The 19,801-nt window shown below is 36.8% G+C and overlaps 1 protein-coding gene across 15 annotated transcripts in view; it reads left to right on the top strand.

Annotated features, from left to right (window-relative positions):
• ZNF438 (zinc finger protein 438) overlaps window positions 1–19,801 on the top strand; it is a 215,847-nt gene that overhangs the window by 139,031 nt on the left and 57,015 nt on the right. For all 15 annotated transcript variants that reach the window (XM_061177852.1, XM_061177817.1, XM_061177762.1 and 12 more), the window contains one exon: window positions 9,756–9,823. In XM_061177852.1, the coding sequence (XP_061033835.1) occupies window positions 9,787–9,823 (37 nt within the window). In that variant the 5' untranslated portion in view covers window positions 9,756–9,786. The remainder of the gene's footprint in view (window positions 1–9,755; window positions 9,824–19,801) is intronic.

The following is a 19,801-nucleotide window of genomic DNA, read 5'->3' as shown; positions in this document are numbered from 1 at the left end:
GGTTCTTAGGGCTGGACAAAAAAGGCTTCAGTCAGCTTCTCCTTCAACGTTTTCAGTGACAGAGTTCAGTATTTCAAATAGCATGTTATGGAGTAGGCTCCAGAGTTGAATGTCAGTAGTCATGAGAAACTGCTTCCTCACATCCGGTTGAGGTTTGCTTCCTTGTAACTTGTCTCCCTTCCTGGTCTGAGTACTGCCCACTGGAGTTACCTAGTGTCCCTCGAATCCTTCCTCCATGTAACTTCCCTTCAAATATTTCAAGATGACTATGGCTTTCCCCTGAATTCTCTCATTTCCCAGCTTCTCTAAATCACTTTTTCCCTATTACTTAATTCCCATTCTGTTTCACTGATTTTTCTTTAATTCTAGTTTCCAGCAACAAACCTTCTCTCTATATTTCCATTGACTTGGTACACACTTGTACAGGTGTTCATGAGACAGAAAAATGGAGGAAAGACGGAGGGGAAGGGAGACTGAACGCAGTGGCGCAGGAGCATGTATATGAATTTAGGGACCAGACACACTTGGAGAATTGGTTCTGGCTTATCCAAGTGACCTTGAGCACGTTACTTAATTTCTTTGGGCCTCAGTTTCTTGACCGTAAAGATGAGGACAGTGCTGATTACCTGGTGAAGAGCTATAGTGTAGAATACAGTGGAGGGGAAGGTGTCTTCTGTAGATTCACCAAGTCTGGCTCTAGCCTCAAACCTAAAATCTGTGTGACAGTCCCTGTGCAATGCTTTAAAGTCCAGAGCCACGAGATCACCATAGAATCAAAACTGAAGGAAGGCCTGGGAGAACAACAGCTTCCCAATCAATGGGTTAGTAGCGTTATCTTCATATATAAAGAAGAACCTGTTACAAATGACCCATAGTTAGACACCCAAAGACTTTATTACCTTTTTAAATGTTTTCATGTTTCAAGTTCTTCTGACCAATTTCATTATATTATGGCACTTATCTGAATGACAGTGTTTATTCTTTAGGAAATAGTTCCCTAGAAATAATTCCCTAATACTAATCAGTTAATATTAAGTTCCCTTAATAATCTAGAGTAACATCCACATTGTAGCTCTCTGGACGGTGCCCACGTACACACACAAGAGCATGCACTTACACACATACTCGCACTCTGGGTTAATGGTAAGAAGCTTATTGAGCATAGAGCAAACAATTTTCACTTATTCTGTAAGGTTCTTTATCTAGATGTGTTTTTAGGAAACTTGTCAAGGCAGCATAGCAAAGACAAGGCAAGGTGTACCTTAGGTTTCCTCAACCAGGAATAAATGGAAGATTTCCATTTCCAGCACCATCAAGTTGTCACTTCTCAAGTAACCAATTCACCTAATTTTCATTTTTAATCAACTCTGTTTAAATGTGACATATAAACTAAAATTAAAAGTAACCGTATGAGTGATTTATAAAGCATATTAAGTCTTGCTATAATCGATAGTATTCACTCATTGTGTTCTTTAATTTTTGTTCCTCTCCAATAGGTTTTTCTGCTTAATGTACTTTTCAGCATTTAAGTAGGAAAAGCCAGGTTATAATGATCAGAGATTCTCTAGACTGTGAAGGACACAGTGGCTGCTAGTACTGTTTCATAGTACCTTGAGTCAAGATGCCCCTTGACTTTGCTTGTGTGATATTTGAAAACGACTGATACATCTTACATGACTTTTTAATGCATCTTTCCTGTAGAACATTTATATAATGGCCTTTTATTTCCAGCCCAATCAGAAGGTGAGATATTGGGATTATTCAGGTGTTTTCTTTAATAAGCATTAGGTGTATTTATTGCACTTTTTTTTTGTTTTTCGTAATTACAGTGGAATTAAATACAATCATGCTTTACGTGGCAGAAGAAGATAGACTCCATTGGAGTGAATTTTCTACTTTAAATACCAAGATATTGGGGGTGTACAGTTGAGATTATTTTACTGGCAATCCTTATCTAATATAACATTCCAAAACAATTAAAATAAAAACTTGACTTTTGTTTTGCTTTTTTTCAATCGCAGAGATAGTACTTGTTCATTGGGGAAACATAGCAATATGTCCATAAGCATAAAAAGGAAAGTTAAATAACAATTTAATTCCTCACTCAGAGATAGCCACTTTTTACATTTGTTAGTTTCTCCTATGTGTATATGGGGGAAAAAAATTGAACTGTACCACTCTGTAACCAACTTCTCTTATATAAAAATGTGTGGTAAACATTTTTCAAATTTTTAAATATTTTAAGAAACAGTGTTTGTAATAGTTTCATTATAAAAATATATCCTAATTGACTTGGTGTATATCTTAAATGGTACCCTGAAGAATTTAAAAAAGATAATGAGGATGATGATAGTGAAGATGGTAGTATATAGCTTTGCACATTATCATGATTTTCTGAAGTGGAAGGAAGCTCTAGATTAAAAGGAATGCAGAACTTTAAGCCTCAGGGTGCATACTGCAAAAATACTCCCCAAACACTTTGCATGCACCTCTCTGTAGACTTTTTCCAAGCATGCATTGCTTTGTCTGTTTTTATTTTTGCCATTTTTTTAGGGAAAGAAATTTAATTTTTTTTTTTTTTTTTTTTTTGAAATTTACGTTTCTTTGGTTATTAGTAAGGCTGGACATTCTAATGATTTACTAGTTTGACTTATATAAGTCTGCTAGTTTTATGGAGTGCTTTCTCATTCTTATTAATTTGTTTATAACAAACCTGAGAGTGCAAGGACCATTTCTACCATATCCTTGCATAGTTGCACCTCATAGACTGTTTGTTAAATGAGTAAGTGGGTGACTATATATCTATTGTAAATTTTCCATTTTTTCCCAATATTTGCCTTAATTTTTGACAGCTGTATTAAGGTGTAATTGGCATACAATAAATTACATGTATTTAAAGTGCGATGCAGTATGTTTTGCTATATGTATGTAACACCCATGAAGCCGTCACCACAATCAAGGTAGTGAATGTATTCTTCACACTAATAGGTGGATATATGTTCGTCGTGCCCAGCTGTAGGCCCTTCCTCCCAACTCTCTGTCTTCCTGTGCTCAGGCAACTATTAATCAGCTTTTTGTTCCTACAATTTGCATTTTCTAAACATTTATAAAAACGAGGTCATAAAATATGTACCCTTTCTTTATCTGGCTTCTTTCATACAGCATGATGTTTTCGCAGATTCATTCATATTGTAGTGTGGATCAATAATTTATTCCTTTACATTGCGGAGGAGTGTTATGTTGAATGGATATACCACAGTTTGTTTAACTGCTCACCCGCTGGTGAACATTTGGGTTGTTTCTGGTTTGGGGCTACTATCAACACAGCTGCTGTGAACATTCTTTGTACGTATGCTTTCTTTTCTCTTGGATAAGTGGGAAGGAATTGCCTGGATCGTATGATAGGTGTATCTTTAACTTATGAAGAAAACGCCAAACTATTTTTCAAAGTAATTGTACCATTTCACATTACCACCAGCAGTGTAAAAGACTTCCACTTCCTCTACATCCTTGCCAACCCTTGGTATAATGGGTTTTTTTTTTAAATTATTTTAGCCATTCTAATAGGTGTGTGACTTTCAGTTACATTTGTGGTTTTAACTTACATTTCTGTAATAACTAATGATGTTGAGCATCTTTTTATGTCCTTGTTTGCAAGCCATTTTTTTTTTGGTGAAGTATCTGTTCAGATCTTTTGCCTGTTTTTTCAAATTGCATGTTTGTTTTCTTATTGAGTTTTGAGAGTACTTTATTCTGGATATAATGTCTTTACGTATTTATTATTTACAATTATTTTCTTTCACTCTGCAGCTTGTCTTTCCCTTCGCTTAATAGTTTTTTAAAGAGCAGAAGTTTTTAATTTTGGAGTCCAACTTATTAGTTATTTTGTGGATTATGCTTTAGATGTCCTATCTAAGATGTATTTACATGATGAAAAGCCATAGTGTTTTAGAAGTTTTGTAGTTTTAGGTTTTACATTCAGGTATATGTTGGTTGCCTTTTGGATTTGTATGTGGTATGAGGTATATCTCAAAGTTTTGTTGTTGTTTGTGTACGGATATCCAATAGTCCAGGCACCATTTGTTGAAGTGACTATCTTTTCTCTACTGATTTCCCTCTGTACCTTCATGAAAAATCAGTTGGCCACATATGTATGGGTTTATTTCTGGACTCTCTAATAAGTCTTGAAATTAAAATAGTATTATCTGTTTGTCTTATTTTTAAAAATGATTTTGGCTATTCTGGGTTCTTTGCATTTCCGTGTGAATTTAAGAATAAGTTGGTTAATTTCTACAAAATGTCTATTGGGATTTTGATTAAGATTCCACTGAATCTATAACTCTATTGCAGAGAATTACCATTTTAACAATATTGAGTCTTCTGACCTGTGATCATGGTATATCTCTCCATTTATTTACGTCTTTAAAAATTTCTCTCATCATTGTTTTGTAGTTTTCAGTGTTTCGCATCTTTTTTTCAGATTTACCCTTATGTCATATTTTTGATGTTACAAATAACATTTTAAATTTTAATTTCTGATTTATTGTTTCATTTCTGATTGTTACTAGTGTATGAAATGTAATTGATTTTTATATATTGAACTTGTATTCTTTAACTTTGTTAAACTCAGTTATTTTTATAGATTGCATTGAATTTTCTACGTAGATAATCATGCCATCTGCAAATACAGTTTATGTCTTGTTTTCCAGTGAAGATGCATTTTATTCATTTTCTGCTTTACTGCATTGGCTAGAACTTCCAATACAATATTGAATAGACGTGGTGAGAGTAGATATCCTTCTCTTAATTGTAAATTTAGAGGGAAAGCATTCACTTCTTCTCTGTTGGCATGATGTTAGCCGTAGGTTTTTTCATAGATGTCCTTTACCAAGTTGGGGAAGTTTCCTTCTATTCTTACTTTTCTAAAAGATTTTTTTTAAAGGAATGAATGTTGGATTTTGTCACATGCATTTTCTACATCTATTGAGATGATCACATAGTTTTTCTTTTTTTACTTTGTTAATATGGTGAATTACATTGATTTTGAATATTAAATAAGTGTACATTCCTGGGATAACCCTACATGGTCAGGATGTGTTAATATTGTTGGATTTGATTTACTAACATCTTGTTTATAATTTTTGCATTTGTGTTAATGAGGGATATTGTCCAGAGATTTCTCTCCTTCTAGTGGCTTTTTGAGTGATTTTGGTTTGTGGATAATGCTGGCCTCGTAGAATTAGATACTTAGAATTCCCTCCTTTTCAGTTTTCTGGAAGCATTTGTGTATAATTGATATTATTTCTTCCTTAAATATTATTTTTGTGTATAATTGGTATTAATTAATTGGTATTATTTCTTCCTTAAATATTCAGTAGAATTCACCAAAGAAACCATTTGGGCCTAGAGTTCCTTGAGGGAAGATTTTTAACTAAAAATTCAATTTCTTTGAAAACATAGGGCTCACTTTTTGAGTGAGCTTTGGTAGTTTGTGTCTTTCAGGGTAACTGTTCATTTTATTTAAATTATCAAATTTATTGTCAAAATGTTGTTTGTAATGGACCCTTATGTCTTTTTTTTTTTTTTAATAATTATTTATTTATTTATTTATTTATTTATGGCTGTGTTGGGTCTTCGTTTCTGTGCAAGGGCTTTCTTCAGTTGCGGCAAGCGGGGGCCACTGTTCATCGCGGTGCGCGGGCCTCTCACTATTGTGGCCTCTCTTGTTGCGGAGCACAGGCTCCAGACGCGCAGGCTCAGTAGTTGTGGCTCACGGGCCTAGTTGCTCTGTGGCATGTGGGATCCTCCCAGACCAGGGCTCGAACCCGTGTCCCCTGCATTGGCAGGCAGATTCTCAACCACTGCGCCACCAGGGAAGCCCTTATGTCTTTTTAATAGTGGTAGTCTGTAGTGATGACACCTCTCTCATTCCTGATATTGGTCATTTGTGTCTTCTTTCTCCTGATCAGTTGAGCTAAAAGTTTATCAATTATATATATTCTCAAAGAATCTGCTTTTGATCTAATTGATTTTATCCATTTTTCTGTTGTCCATTTCACTTATTTTTTCTCTGATCTCTTATTTCCTTTCTTCTACTAACTCTGGGTTAATTGTACTTTTTTTTAGTTTTTAAGGCACAAACTGAGAGTTGAGACCTACCTTCTTTTCTAATATAGATGCTTAGTGCTCTAAATTACCCCCTGTGTACTGCTTTAATGGAATCATACAGATTTTGGTATGTTATGTTTGCATTTCATTCAGTTCAAAACACACTCTAATTTTCTTTTTGATTTCTTCTTTGATCCATAGGTTATTTATAGGTGTGTGATTTAGTTAACAAATATTTGGAGATTTTCCAGATACATTTCTGTTACTTTGGCTTCCACTTTTATTCCATTGTGCTCAGAGAACATACATTATGACTTGAATCCTCTTAAGTGTATTGAGCCTTGTTTTTATGACCCAGAATATGGTGCCTTAATAAATATTTCGTGTGCACTTGAAAACAATGTGTATTCTGTTGTATTGGGTGGAATGTTCTATAAATGTCAATTAGGTAAAATTGGTTTATAGTGTCCTTCAAATCTCCAGAGTCCTTAATGATTTTCTGTCTGCTTCTTTTATCGATGATTGGTTATTAATTATTCTCTATTTCTCCTTGCAGTTCTATCAGTTCTTGCTTTATGTATTTTGAAGCTCAGTTATTAGGGACATAAACATTTAGGATTTTTATAGCCTTTTGATGCGTTGTCCTTCTGTAATTATGAAATGACCTTCTTTATGCCTGGTAATATTCTTTGCTCTATAATCTACTTTTTCTGACACTAATATAGCCACACCACCTTTCTTTTGACTAGTGCTAACATGATATATCTTTTTCCATTCTTTTACTTGTAACCTGTTTGTGTCTTTATATTTAAAGTGCCTTTCTTATAGGCAGCATGTAGTTGGGTCTTGCTTTTTTATCCAATCTATCTTTTAATTGGGATATTTAGATCATTTATGTTTAATATGATTACGGATATGTTTAGGTTTTAATCTATCATCTTGCTTTTTGTTTTCCATTTGTTCTACCTATTCTTTGTTCTCTTTTCCTGTTTTCCCTTGAAAACTGAGTATATTTATGATTCCATCTTTTTGTTGTTGGCGTATTAGATAAAATTCTTTGTTTCGTGATTTTAGTTGTTGCTTTGGGGTGTATAATATGTATGTTTAACTTATAATCTAGCTTCCAGTGATACTATACCACTTCACCTGTAGTCTAAAGAACCTTACAATAGTATACTTACATTTCTCCCCTCTCTACATTTGTCCTGAAATTCTCATACATTTTATTTTTACATACGTTATAAACCCCACAATGCAGTGTTAATTATTTTTATTTAAACCATTATATTTTAAAGAGATTTTATTAAGAAAAAAGCCTTACATGCTTATCATGTAGTTCTGATTTCTAGTACTGAAATCTTCCTTTCTGTATATAGATCCATATTTTAATCTAATATCATGTTCCTTCTACTTAAAGGGCATCATTTAACATTCCTGTAGTGCGTGTGGGCTTGTGATGAATTCCTTTGGCTTTTGTGTATACAAAAATGCCTTTATTTCTCCTTTATTTTTGAAAGGTACTTTCTGTGAACATAGAATTCTAGATTACAGATCTTTTTTTCTTCAAGTACTTTAAAGATGCTGCTCTACTGTCTTCTTACTTGCATTGCCTCACTTTAAATCTTTCCTTTTTTCACTAGTTTTGAGCCGTTTGGTCATGATATGCTTTGGTGTAGTTTTCATGTTTCTTATGCTTTAGGTTTTTTGAGCTTTTTGGATCTGTTCATAGCTTTACTCAAATTTGGAAGTTTCTGCCACTATTTCTTAAAATAATTTTTCTGTCTTTCCATCTCTCTCTTCTCCAGTTACTGATATAGTAGAGTGCTTAAAGTTGTCCTAGAGCCCACTGATGATCTATTCATTTTTTTTTTACTCTCTTCTTCCTGAGTTTCATTTTGGATAGTCTCTATTACTGTGCCTTCAAGTTCACTAGTATTTTCTTCCGACATGCCTAATATGCTGATAATCCTATCCAGTGTATTTTTTTACCTTATATATTGTAGTTTACATCTCTGGAAATTTTATTTGGGTCTTTTTTTATATCTTCCAACTTTTTGAACATATGAAATACAGTTATGCATTGAATGATCTTGTCTGCTAATCCTAACATCTGTGTCAGTTCAAGATGTTCAACTGTGTTCAACACAGTTCAACTGTGTCAGCTTTTATTATTTTCTACACTATGGCTCATATTTTCCTGCCTCTTTGTATTGCTTGATACTTCTTTATTAGATGTCAGACATTCTGACTTTTACTTTCTTGGGTGATGGATATTTTTGCCTTTCTATAAATATTCTTGAGCTTTGTTCTAAATACACAGGTAAGACACTTGGAAACAGTTTGATCCTTTTAGGTCTTGCTTTAAGATTTGTTTTGTGAAACCAAAGAAATGTTTGGTGTAGGACCAATTCTTCCCCTTTATTAAAGCAAGATTATTCTTTGTACTCTACCCAGCGTTCTGTGAATTAGGAGTTTTTTCAGTCTGACTTGTAAGAACAGACAGTATTCCTGTGAATACTTGATGGGAACCCTATTCATTGCTCTCTCTCTCTCTCCAGCTCTTTTCTTCATTACTCTGGGAATTTCCACCAGCTTTCTCCCTTCCTGCACTGTGGATGATAGCGTTCACCTCATTTGTTTACTGTCTCTCAAAGATCAGTCTTTGTGACCTAAGGTCCAGTGTTTCGAAATATTGTTTCGTGTATTTTGTCTGTGTCTTGGTTGTTTCAGGAAGGAGGGCAAACCTGGTCTCTGTTGTTCAGTCTTGGCTGGAAGCAGAAGTCATGCCCTTTTATTGTACCTAGTTTTCTATTTTAAAAACATTTAAAATTTTCAATGGAAAAATTCATCAGTCTTTACCTTAATGGCTTCTGTCTTTGGCATCGTGCTGAGAAACACTTCCGTGTTTGAAGGCTTACAGAAATATTTAGCTATATTTTTTCAAGGACTTTAATTGTCTTATACATTCAAATAGTTTATTAATATGGAACCCCGTATTCTAGACAATTTGGAAAGTAGCTAAAATGGAAGGGAAAACACCTGTAATTATATCACTGAGGACAAGGCTAATATACATATTAACATATTTCCTGTCTTGCATTTTTCTGTGCCTTCGTTTTTTGTATAGTTGTTATCCTCGTGTGTATGTCATTTGGTGTGTGCATCGAGTACATTATATCATCACCATTTTCCATGTTGCTATGTAATCTTGAAAATTGCATTTTAATGACTGAATTATGTTTCATCAAATGATTATATTGCAGTTATACTGCCTTTACTTATATTGTTAAACATTTTAGTTATTTCTTAAGCAGAATCTATAAAACGTAATTATCAGGCAGGGCATTTTTAGGGAACCTTACCTGCCTACTTGCACATTTCCCTGACCCTACGAGGGCAGAGAGGCAGATACAGGGCCCTCTCAGTGTGTCATTGCTCCCTCTCCAAGCCCACACCAGTGCATTCAGTAAAATCCTGTCTGTATAAAAACTAGAAGGAAAATAAAAACTTCAGTTTCCCAATAGTTCAGTCCATTCCTTATTACTCATATAGTTATAAAGAAAAAGCTTGTAATTTGTATTTTTCGTATGTGTTAACATGGCATCTCAGTTATTTTCTAATTATTATTTGTGCTTGGTTATTTTTAGGCAAATTGTTATTCAAGTCAAAGACATCATAATGCAGAGTGCTTTCTCAGTACCACCAAAAGATCAAGGTAAGATAAGCCATGCCAGGGAAACCGGTAATGGTGTGTGTCGTAAAGAGTTTGAATTAATGCATTTAACGTCACTGCCCTCTAACCATAAGGTGACTTATTTCCTGGAACTAAGAACAAAAAATCCAATTACATACGAAAGTTGATTTCTTTTGGTAAATTACTTGAGTGTCTACGGATTCCTGGTTTATCAGACAACGTCCCCTTTACTGAGAGCAGGCCATCTCATTCCACATAAAACTCACAGACCCCAGCACCTCAGCTGGCAATTTAGCTGGCGCTAACAGATGTCAAATGAAGTGACAGAGTATTGGCTTTAATGAAGCAGAATGACACGTGTTCTGGTGAGAAGGATGTATACAATATATATATTCATGCACACGTATGCACACACAACACACATGTAGAGAGAGGGAAGATGTTCGCTTATACATTTTTGACCTATTTCTTCCCACATACCCGTTTAACAAAAAGAAACATAAAAGAAACCGTTTCCCCTCCATATGAATTTTTAAAAAGAAAATCATGGTTTTCTTTTTTAGCAAGAGCTCCTGGACCTTTCAGGAAAGCAGTTTACAGGTGGAGATAGAGTCATTTCTGAATAAAGAATAGCTAAATTTTCCTCAGTATAAACGGCAAAGTCTAACCTTTAAGAGGAATTCAAGTCTTTCCCCGGCCTCTACTGATTCTCTTCCCTGCAGAAGGTTTGATATGTGTGTGAGAAAAATAATGCCTTTAAATGATTCAAAACTGGGCTTCCTTAGTGCAAGGTGTAACTGTTAGTGAAAGGAGGGCATTTGCTTTGAAGACCCCTGAACTGGAGAAAACACTCTTTGTTCGCTCTGCCAAAATGGAAGGTGGTGGCGTAACTGTGAAGAGCGTGGCGTCTGTCTGAAAGTCATTTCTGCCCCTGAAGTGCATAACCTTGGGTACATCACTTGACCTTAACTTTCTCATCTATAAATCTGTAAAATGAAGAAAGTAAGCCCTACGCTCTAGGTGATGTGGGGATTGAAGGAGGTAATACATGTAAATCACTCTGCACACTGCTCCCCGCGGAGCAGGCCCTTACGAGGTGACAGCGGCTCTTGCTCTCAGGGGTGGTTCTTAACATGTGGACCCTGTCCGCCTGCGGAGGCCCATGCGGGGAGATGGGCACGGCTGCCTCCTGCTGGGGATGCCTCGCAGCCTTCAAAGGCCACGCGTGATCCAGGGGCACTCGTGGGAAGTGAACGCAGAGCAGACCCCCAGCAGGCTTCTCATCCAGGCCTGTGGCCAGAGGGAGAGTAAGAGCCCTTGAGAATCGCACACGTCCTAGCCCCAGACACTAGGGCAAGAGAGCGGACGGGGGTGACGGGGGGTGGGGGGGGTGGGGGGAGAGCAGGCCCTCGCTGGAAATTAGAAGTGTGCATGCCTGTGAGCGTTTTGGTATGTGTCCCTTGGAAGATTTCTGCACTTGTAGCTGATCAAGGGTTTGGCAGCTCAGTGTCCGAGCTGGCATGACCTCCTTCCTCTGAGCAGGCGAGGAGAGGTGTGGCTGCTTAGAAGAAAAAGTGTTGGACTGAGCGTCAGGAAAGCTGGGTCCTGTCCCGGATAGAGCTCCAACCAGCTGTGGGCCGCCAGACGAGTTTTTTTGCCCCTAAGCCTGGGTTTCTTACTAGCGAAGCCAGGATTCCTTGCCGTTCTTTCCCAGCTCTAGCAGGTTATGAGTCAGGGTGAGTAACTGAGCAACAAGCTGCTGGGTTTCTGGCTGACACAGGGAAGTAAAGCTTGTCTCCACTCACACCTCTTGCCTACTTTGCTCTCCTCAAGGTTTACTTTGTTTTGGTTTTGTGTCTACCTCTCTGAGCTGCTGTGTAAGCTTAGTTATTACCTCCATTGACTTGACCAAAGTATAAGATGCCCTCAAGCCTAGTGAGGATTCAGCAGCTCTCGCAAATTCTGCATCAGTCTTTCCTGGGACCAAAGGTGTGTAAGCCCCAAACCCAGAATTTGACAGAGAAAGACATACAATAACTAAAAGATCTCAATTAATCGAGGGCCTCAGTGTAATAGTCACTCTACCTATTACTTGACATCCGTTGTTTTATTTAATGCTCACGATGTTCAATATAATCTTTATTTCTGTGGTTCAGGGAGATAAGATTTTTTTTTACCAAGGTCACCAACCAGTTCAGTGACTGAGCTAAGATTTGAACCTAGATCCATCAAAATCCAAGACTGTTTGTCCCCTGTGTCATACTGTAAATTTATAAAGAAGATCTCTAATCTATTTTTAGATCATCCCCCTTTTTTTTCTCTGATGAAACATTGTGCTTAATTAAATATATGAATGCTTAAAGCTATTTCAATCCAAAGTAAGCAGAAATTAGAATTTGTATCATGGGAAATTATATTGGTAAGGAAAACTATGAGGCCTAAGAATTGCCCGGTTATTCATTAATTTACTCATTTATCAAATGCTTTCTGTGTGTCCTGGATTACTATTAATATTTTTTAACAAAGAAAAATGCCAGATTTTTAAATTATGATTCTGTGTTCATTTCTTTCATCAAATATAATCACTTATGGGACATGAGAAGTTTGCTGATCACGTGTCATTCATTAATTAAATGCTGAGTGATTTATGTAATGAACTATTGATGGCTGTCCATAAATTACAGTACTTGCAGATTTCAGACTTGTAAGCACATGTGTGCGCGCACAGGCGCACACGTGCACATTATACATGTTAATGTGTGAAATTCAGGTAGGACGTCACAGCAGAGTTGTGGAGCTTAAAAAAATCCATGGCATCATGTATGACACTATCTTCTAACAAAATTTCATACGGTGCAAGCAGATTTAATGATCACCAAGACAGTACTTACCAGGAGCTATGCCAGATGCTATGAGGGATCCAAAGATAAATCAGACAGAAGCCTGCGCTCTTACGAAACACAAAATCCTAGTAGAACAGCAGACATGTGTGTAATTAACCAGAATAAAGCATGACAAATGCTGTATTAGACCTGAGTGTGACGTACTTGGAGAACAGTTGGTTGAGCCAGAAGTTTGAGTCTGGTCAGGAAACACGACAGGAGGTAGCGTTTGCTCAGGATGTGAGCACAAGTGTAGAAGTCAGTCAGGTGGGGTTTAGGGGTCACAGGATGTGGATTAAAGCTAGGGGAAACTAATTAGAAATTCCAGTGCCTTCTATTTAAATGTTTCCTAATTTTGGATAAAGAAGTTAACATTGTAACATCACTCAGATAATCTGTACTATATTAAAAGCTTTCCATTATAATAGTGTCGTTATTATCCCTTTCTGTGTAAAAGTATTACTTATAGAATCTCCAGAAGTTCATCAGACTTATTTTGTTACAATTTTCTATCTTCTCATGCATTCAGGATTTGGAGATAGGATTTATGGTTTTCCCATACTTTCTTTTTTTGTTTGGTATTTTCAAATGATAAGCTAATAAAAATTTAAGGACATGTATTTTGTGTTGAAAAACAGCAAATTGTAGCAAGTGATAAACCATGTTTTGGAAAAAAAAAAAAAGGCATGAAAACAACATGATAAGGCCAACTACAGTCATAACTTCCACTTTAAATTTGTTGAAGGAAAGAAAACCACCACAGTGATTGAAAATGCAAAAGCATTGATTTACTTGCCAGATGAGGAAACACACAAGTGAGCAGCCTTGCCAAATGGTTCTGTTAGAGGCACAGTTTACGTTTGTTATGTGCCAGGAAGAAGTTGACTGTAGTTGTGCCAGTTAAGGATTGAAGTGAGCACCTTGGAGAGGGCAGGATGAGTGTCAAGTCCCCACACAGTTAATTAATACAAGTCCCACTGTTCATTGGTCAGAAAAGAGTCTTAGGTCCAGGGAGGGTCTGTTTTGCTGGAGCCATTCAAAACTCTTAGATACTCGCCAGCTTCGCAATTCAGTTTTGCCATTTCCTAGGCAAGTCTGCTGTGAGTAGAAAGGTCTTAGAGGTCTTCTAACACTTTTCTCGGCTCTGTCATAACATTTGTATAGTTAAAACATAGTTATCAAATTGTGAGTGCTATTTTTATTCAGTGAGAGTAAGAATAAATGGCGCTGAGAAAATGGCAGATGCTTTGAGGCATCTTACTTCTTTTGAGTAAGAAGTAGTGGGTCTTAATGACCCCCTTCAGAAACACTGCAGTTAGCTAAACACGCTCTGTACCATGCCTACTAATTTTCAAAACCTGTGCATTATTTAACTGTGAAGCCAATAGCCATTACTGTCTTTCATGTGAATTCAGATTTGGAGCTGTGAAAAACAAACAAACAAACCTAGGTTTTCTGATTCAGTGAAATACTTTAAAAATAATCATGGCACAGCCTAAAAATATATTCTTATGTCTTATAGACATAAAAAGCTGTACTTACGTCTTGCAGAAATAAACATTTTCGGTATTAGTGAATATAGAATTTTTGAACTAAAGGAACACTTGGGCTAGGTAGTTAATAATGTTCTAGTTGGGGCTTCCCTGGTGGCGCAGTGGTTGAGAATCTGCCTGCCAATGCAGGGGACACGGGTTTGAGCCCTGGTCTGGGAAGATCCCACATGCCGCGGAGCAACTAGGCCCGTGAGCCACAACTACTGAGCCTGCGCGTCTGGAGCCTGTGCTCCGCAACAAGAGAGGCCGCGATAGTGAGAGGCCCGCGCACCGCGATGAAGAGTGGCCCCCACTTGCCGCAACTAGAGAAAGCCCTCGCACAGAAACGAAGACCCGACACAGCCATAAATAAATGAATAAATAAATAAAGTAATGTTCTTTTTTTTAAGTTTAGGAAAATGATCTTACTTATTTTAGACTCTTAGTATCAGTTGGGTTCTTTATGTAAACTTCTTAATGAATTTTCTGTCTTTGGCGGGCTTCAAAGCATCCTGGCATGTAGTGGTTTCTCAAATACATATTGAATTTTGTTAAAAGTGCTTTAAACTCTCAAACATTTTTTTAAAAAATCATATTGCTCAGATGCTATGAAAAGATTTTAATCTTTGTTTTTTATGAAACACCAAGCTGAAGTTGTCAAGTCTATGTGTTCACTTAACAAATAGTTATTGCCTTTGGAGGGGCAATGAGCAAGGAGCAAAGGGGGAAAAAGGAAAACCAAACTAAGCTCTACTCTCTTATAGCTCAGTTTCAATGAATAAAACTGGGCTGTCTATCCAAGCAGGAGTTGACCTTTTATGAGGATTCAACCTAAGAATGGCTTATTGTCTTGTTATCTAACTAAAGTTTCACCCTTCGAACATGGTATTGGAGATGTTTCCTAAGCTCCTTTCCTGTCTTTTGTCCTCCCCTCCCCTCTCAGTCTGGGGAAAGAACAGCAAGCTAAGAGCTGGACAGCTGAGCTCTGCTTATTCTTCTGCCCTTCTTTCTAGGCTCTGTGATCTTGGCTAAATCTGTGAGCCTCAGTCCTTTCATCTTTCAAATGGGGATGTTAATTTTGGCCTGACACAGTCCAATGAGATAAGGTACTATTGGTTCTCGTCATTTGCAGCCGTCACATTCTGTAAAGTCACCACAAACACTGAATTAGCTAATACTGCACCGTGGCTCCTACGGGAAATGCAGGGTTAGGTTTCCTGTGAGCCTTTGGTCATTTTCATCAGCTATCCACACAAACCCTGGCTTTCTGTGCGTTTCCGTTTAAAGACACCTCACTGAATGTATCTTGTTGATTCCTTGACATTAATTGGCCTCACAGACGCAGCATTATAACTCATGCCTGGACAAAGCTTATTGAGCACACGTATTTTTTTCCATGAGGCACATCAGACTCTTCGAATGCTTAGGAACACTGCACAGCATATCAGCACTATGCTCGAGGGCTGTTTTAAACAGTGAAATCACTAACAAGAAGGAAAAAAATTTTTAATGTGGTGCTAAATAGACTGCAAAAAGGACACTTGTTTACGGTATGGAAGCAGAAACAAGGCAGAGCATCAACTACTGCTAGGAACGTGACGCACACTTTTTGCCTGTGCATGTCTACACGTGACCACGACAGTGCCACCAGTATGGATTTGGGGGTTGCAAATAAACTTTAGCAAGCAGGTGAGTGCACAAATATAGAATCTGCAAGTGAGGCTCAACCATGTATGGATGCACTTTGTAAACTCTTAGAGCGCAATATAAATCTCAGAGTCAGTTACAGAATAAAAGTTCTTTTGGAAGGCAGATATAATAACTTTGTGTAAAGTTGATATGATCAGTGTCAAGTTAATCAAGTAATAAGTATATTATTTGAAAGTGACCACAAGTTCTTAGCTCAGTAAAGCTACAAAGACAACTCTTGCTGTGAACTCTGGCTCTTCAGGGCTCACATTTAATACACAGTAGCAAGGAGAAGCACTGTAATTTGATGCTTTGCACTTAGTGGTTAAGGTGGCTTTGTGACCTCATTAAAGGGGGGGAGGGGCATTCCCTATGTTTTACCAAAATATTATGTTTCTAAATATGTGACATTCATATGGAAACATTTTGATCTTAACTATTGGTGTAAGTGCTGTTCTTGGCCTTTTGGTACCATTTTATATTGCAGACCAAGTACAAATTGACATTTTCAAGCTGGTTTTGGTTAACTCCTTAATGTTGGAAATTGGAACTTTCCAGTGTAATAACCTCTGCAAAATACTGCTGTATTAGTATGTTATGCTGTCGACAGAAGTACAAATGGAAAACACACACATACCTATAGAAATTTCCTTGTAGAACAAAATGGAAATGACTTGGGTGGCCTAAACCTTATCAGGTAGACCTCATATTGGGAGTTATTCTCCTATTTGAGATAAAATACTAGAGTCTGGAATATTCTTTTTAGTAAATTCGGTTTATGAGTATCTCTGTTGTTTGAAATAGCCAGATTTCCACTGCTTAAAAAGCAGGCTACCCACCAGATCATCTCCTCTGGCCTGTATCAGTGTCACTGTAGCCACTCGGCAGCAGAGTCTCTCAGAAATTCCAATTAACCATGTAAATGTATTTCATAGCATCACATCTCACTTTGTCAGAACCCCTGCTGCCTTTCTATCATTAACATAAATGCAGGTGCAAACAGCATTTATGTACTTTGATAGGAAGCAGTTGGAGACATCTCACCGTGGGACCCAACATTTTCAGATTGTATACATCTGTTCAGATAATGTATGCGGCCCCAGCGACATGAACACAAGGATGGGAACATCTGCCCCCGAGACCATTTGCCATGTAGCAGGTGCTTACATCTTTATTTATGCAGATAGTTGGTGTGATAAGCTGAGTGGGGATAAAGGAAAGAATTTCGACAGCGGTATTTAGATGTTATGCAAACCAGAAGTATAGGCTAGGCATTTTATGTTTGTAAAAGTCTACTACTAATAGGAGTAGAAATTTGTAAGTCTAGTCATGCTTTGAATGAACATGTTGTTCTTGTCTTTAAATTAATTGGCACCAAAACCCTAAAAACAGAAATTTACAGAAATTCCGACATCCAACTTATATTAGAAATAGCAACTTATTATTTTGGTTTTGATAAAGTAACTTTAAATGATTTTGAATGCATTTTGCTAAAAGAAGTTCTGAAAGAAAAACAGTGCTCTGTTTTTTTCAAAGATTATAATACTACTAAGAGAATCTTGTGATGATATTTCTTAAAATTGGAGAAAAATTACAAATGTCATTAGTTTAAATATGTTATAAGATGTTCCATGAATATAAATTGAGTAAAATAAATTTCAAAGCATTAATATTTATAATATTTTTGTCAAAAAAATTTTTTATTTAAGCTGTATTCTAACATTTCCAACTAGTGATATTTAATTATAATTTATATTTTTATTAGGATAAATTACCTTTAAACACTTTATTTGCACAACTCTGTCTCATGGATCTGCCATATTATATTCTCACAAGGGAAAAGCGTGAAGGAAACAAAAACTTATCAACCAAAAGCAAGACATTTCCAGATTTTATTTTCTATTCTCATTCACATACACAACAAAAAAAATCAGAATCTTGAAAGAACTTGAACTAGATTTCATATAGTCGGCAGTTCTCAAACATTTTAGTTTCAGGCACCTTTACACTCTTAAAAACTATTGAGGACTCAAAGAATATTTGTTTATGTCAATAGTGTCAAATGGGATTTACCATATTTGAGATTATAAACTGAAAAGCTATGTATTTGTGAATTCATTTCAAAATAACAGTAATCTCACAACAGCTTAACATAAATAACATATTTTGTGTAATTGGCTATATTTTCCAAAGCAAAAAAATTAGTGAGAAGACTAGCATTGATTTATGTTTTTTGCAAATCTTTATAAAGTCTGGCTTCACTGAAAATGGTAGGAGTCTCCTATCTGGTCCTGCATTCAGTATGTTGTGATATATTGTTTATGTTGAAGTATTTGAAGAAAATCCAGCTTTACAGTAACTGGAAAGGGAGGGAGTATTTTAATAGCCTTTTCAGATAATTGTGGATAATTTTCTTTGCTACTACACCAAAATGTGTCAGATAACTATACCTGAGTTTAAAGGAGTCAGGTAACAGCTTAAAGTTTAGTTGTGATGTGAAATTTGAAACCATGTCAGTGTACTTCTTGTATTCTGTTACATTTAGGTCCATCGTGCGATGTGTATTAGAAAACAGTTCACTGAGTTATGCAGATCTTCTATATATGTCATTTTATACAATATTTTAAAAATCATATTTGTTAAAATAACCCGCAGTCTCACCTGAAAAATCACTAAGTATAGGGAAGCTTCAATCTCCTGGTGATGGATTCAAGTTTTCCAAAATTCTAATGCTGCTCGAAAGAATGATTTTTATCATTGGCCATGGATACTGCCACATGTTTTTTCTTGTAATGACAAGCTTCGTTCATTCAGTTCTGAGAAAATGTCCGCGAGGTACCCAGGTCTGAATATGTTCTCTCAACATATGTCTGTCAGATGTTCTTTCAAGTCAAGATGGTTATTCCATGAAGAGCAGCTAGTTCAGCTTCAGACCATCATGTGAGCACTGTTCCTCGTGGCCACCGTCATGCCTCAGTGAGCAGCGGAAGTGCTCTGGGGGGGATGAACTGTGTCATCGTACAGAATTTTTAAAAGGCCCGTAAGGATCAAGGTTTAAGAAAACTGAAATTTCATCCTGCTTTTTTGTTCTACTGAGGGAGTATGGTGGCGAAGGATATGGCTGCTTGGACAGTTTGCTGTCACTGCCTCAGTTCACTTTTACCCAGTTACCTCCTTTGCTCCATCAGTGCAACACGTGCAGAGGCCAACAGGGTAGAAAAGGCAAGTGACATCTTATTACAAGTATGAAAAGAGAGTGCGGGGACCCTCCCCAGGTTGGCAGACCATACTTTGAGAAACCATGCTCTAGTCTAATCCTCCCTTGGTAAAAAGAGAAAATTAAGGCCAGGAAAGATGATGATCTCACGCAGGCTCACTCCAGCAGTAAGTGAAAGGACCAAAGCCAGGCCTCTGTTCTCCTTCTTGCATGGAATGCAACTCGTCTTGTTTCCCCCGAGGAGCTTCCCCCTCACCACCCAAAAAAGGAAAATTCTCAGATGCTCTGTCAAGTTGACTAAAGGGGCGGGACTTACCACATGAGGAATTTAGAAATTCTTTCAGCATTTTCAGACTTTTTCATTCAGTCCTAATGTTCTTCATTGACCTCAGTTTTGGAAGCAAGTGCAATAGGATTTGAAAAAAATCTAGGAAGTTTATATTATAACTGAAATTATAAAAGACCTTAGTAATGATGTTTTTCCTGTCATTTTTGCTCATCATAAAAAACCTCTTTAAGTCGGTACCTAAAAGTGTTATTAAATTGATTGTGTAATTGATGCTTTAAAAAAGTTACATTTTGACATAAGCCTGGAGGGTTTGTTCATCAGAAGCTCTATAAAAGGCCACCATGGAGTTTGGGATTAAAATATACACACTACTATATATAAAACAGATAA

Source organism: Eubalaena glacialis, chromosome 2 (assembly GCF_028564815.1).
Source record: "Eubalaena glacialis isolate mEubGla1 chromosome 2, mEubGla1.1.hap2.+ XY, whole genome shotgun sequence".
NCBI lineage: Eukaryota > Metazoa > Chordata > Mammalia > Artiodactyla > Balaenidae > Eubalaena > Eubalaena glacialis.
The sequence above is the reverse complement of the archived record's forward strand: the minus strand, read 5'-3'. Positions and strand labels throughout refer to the sequence as shown.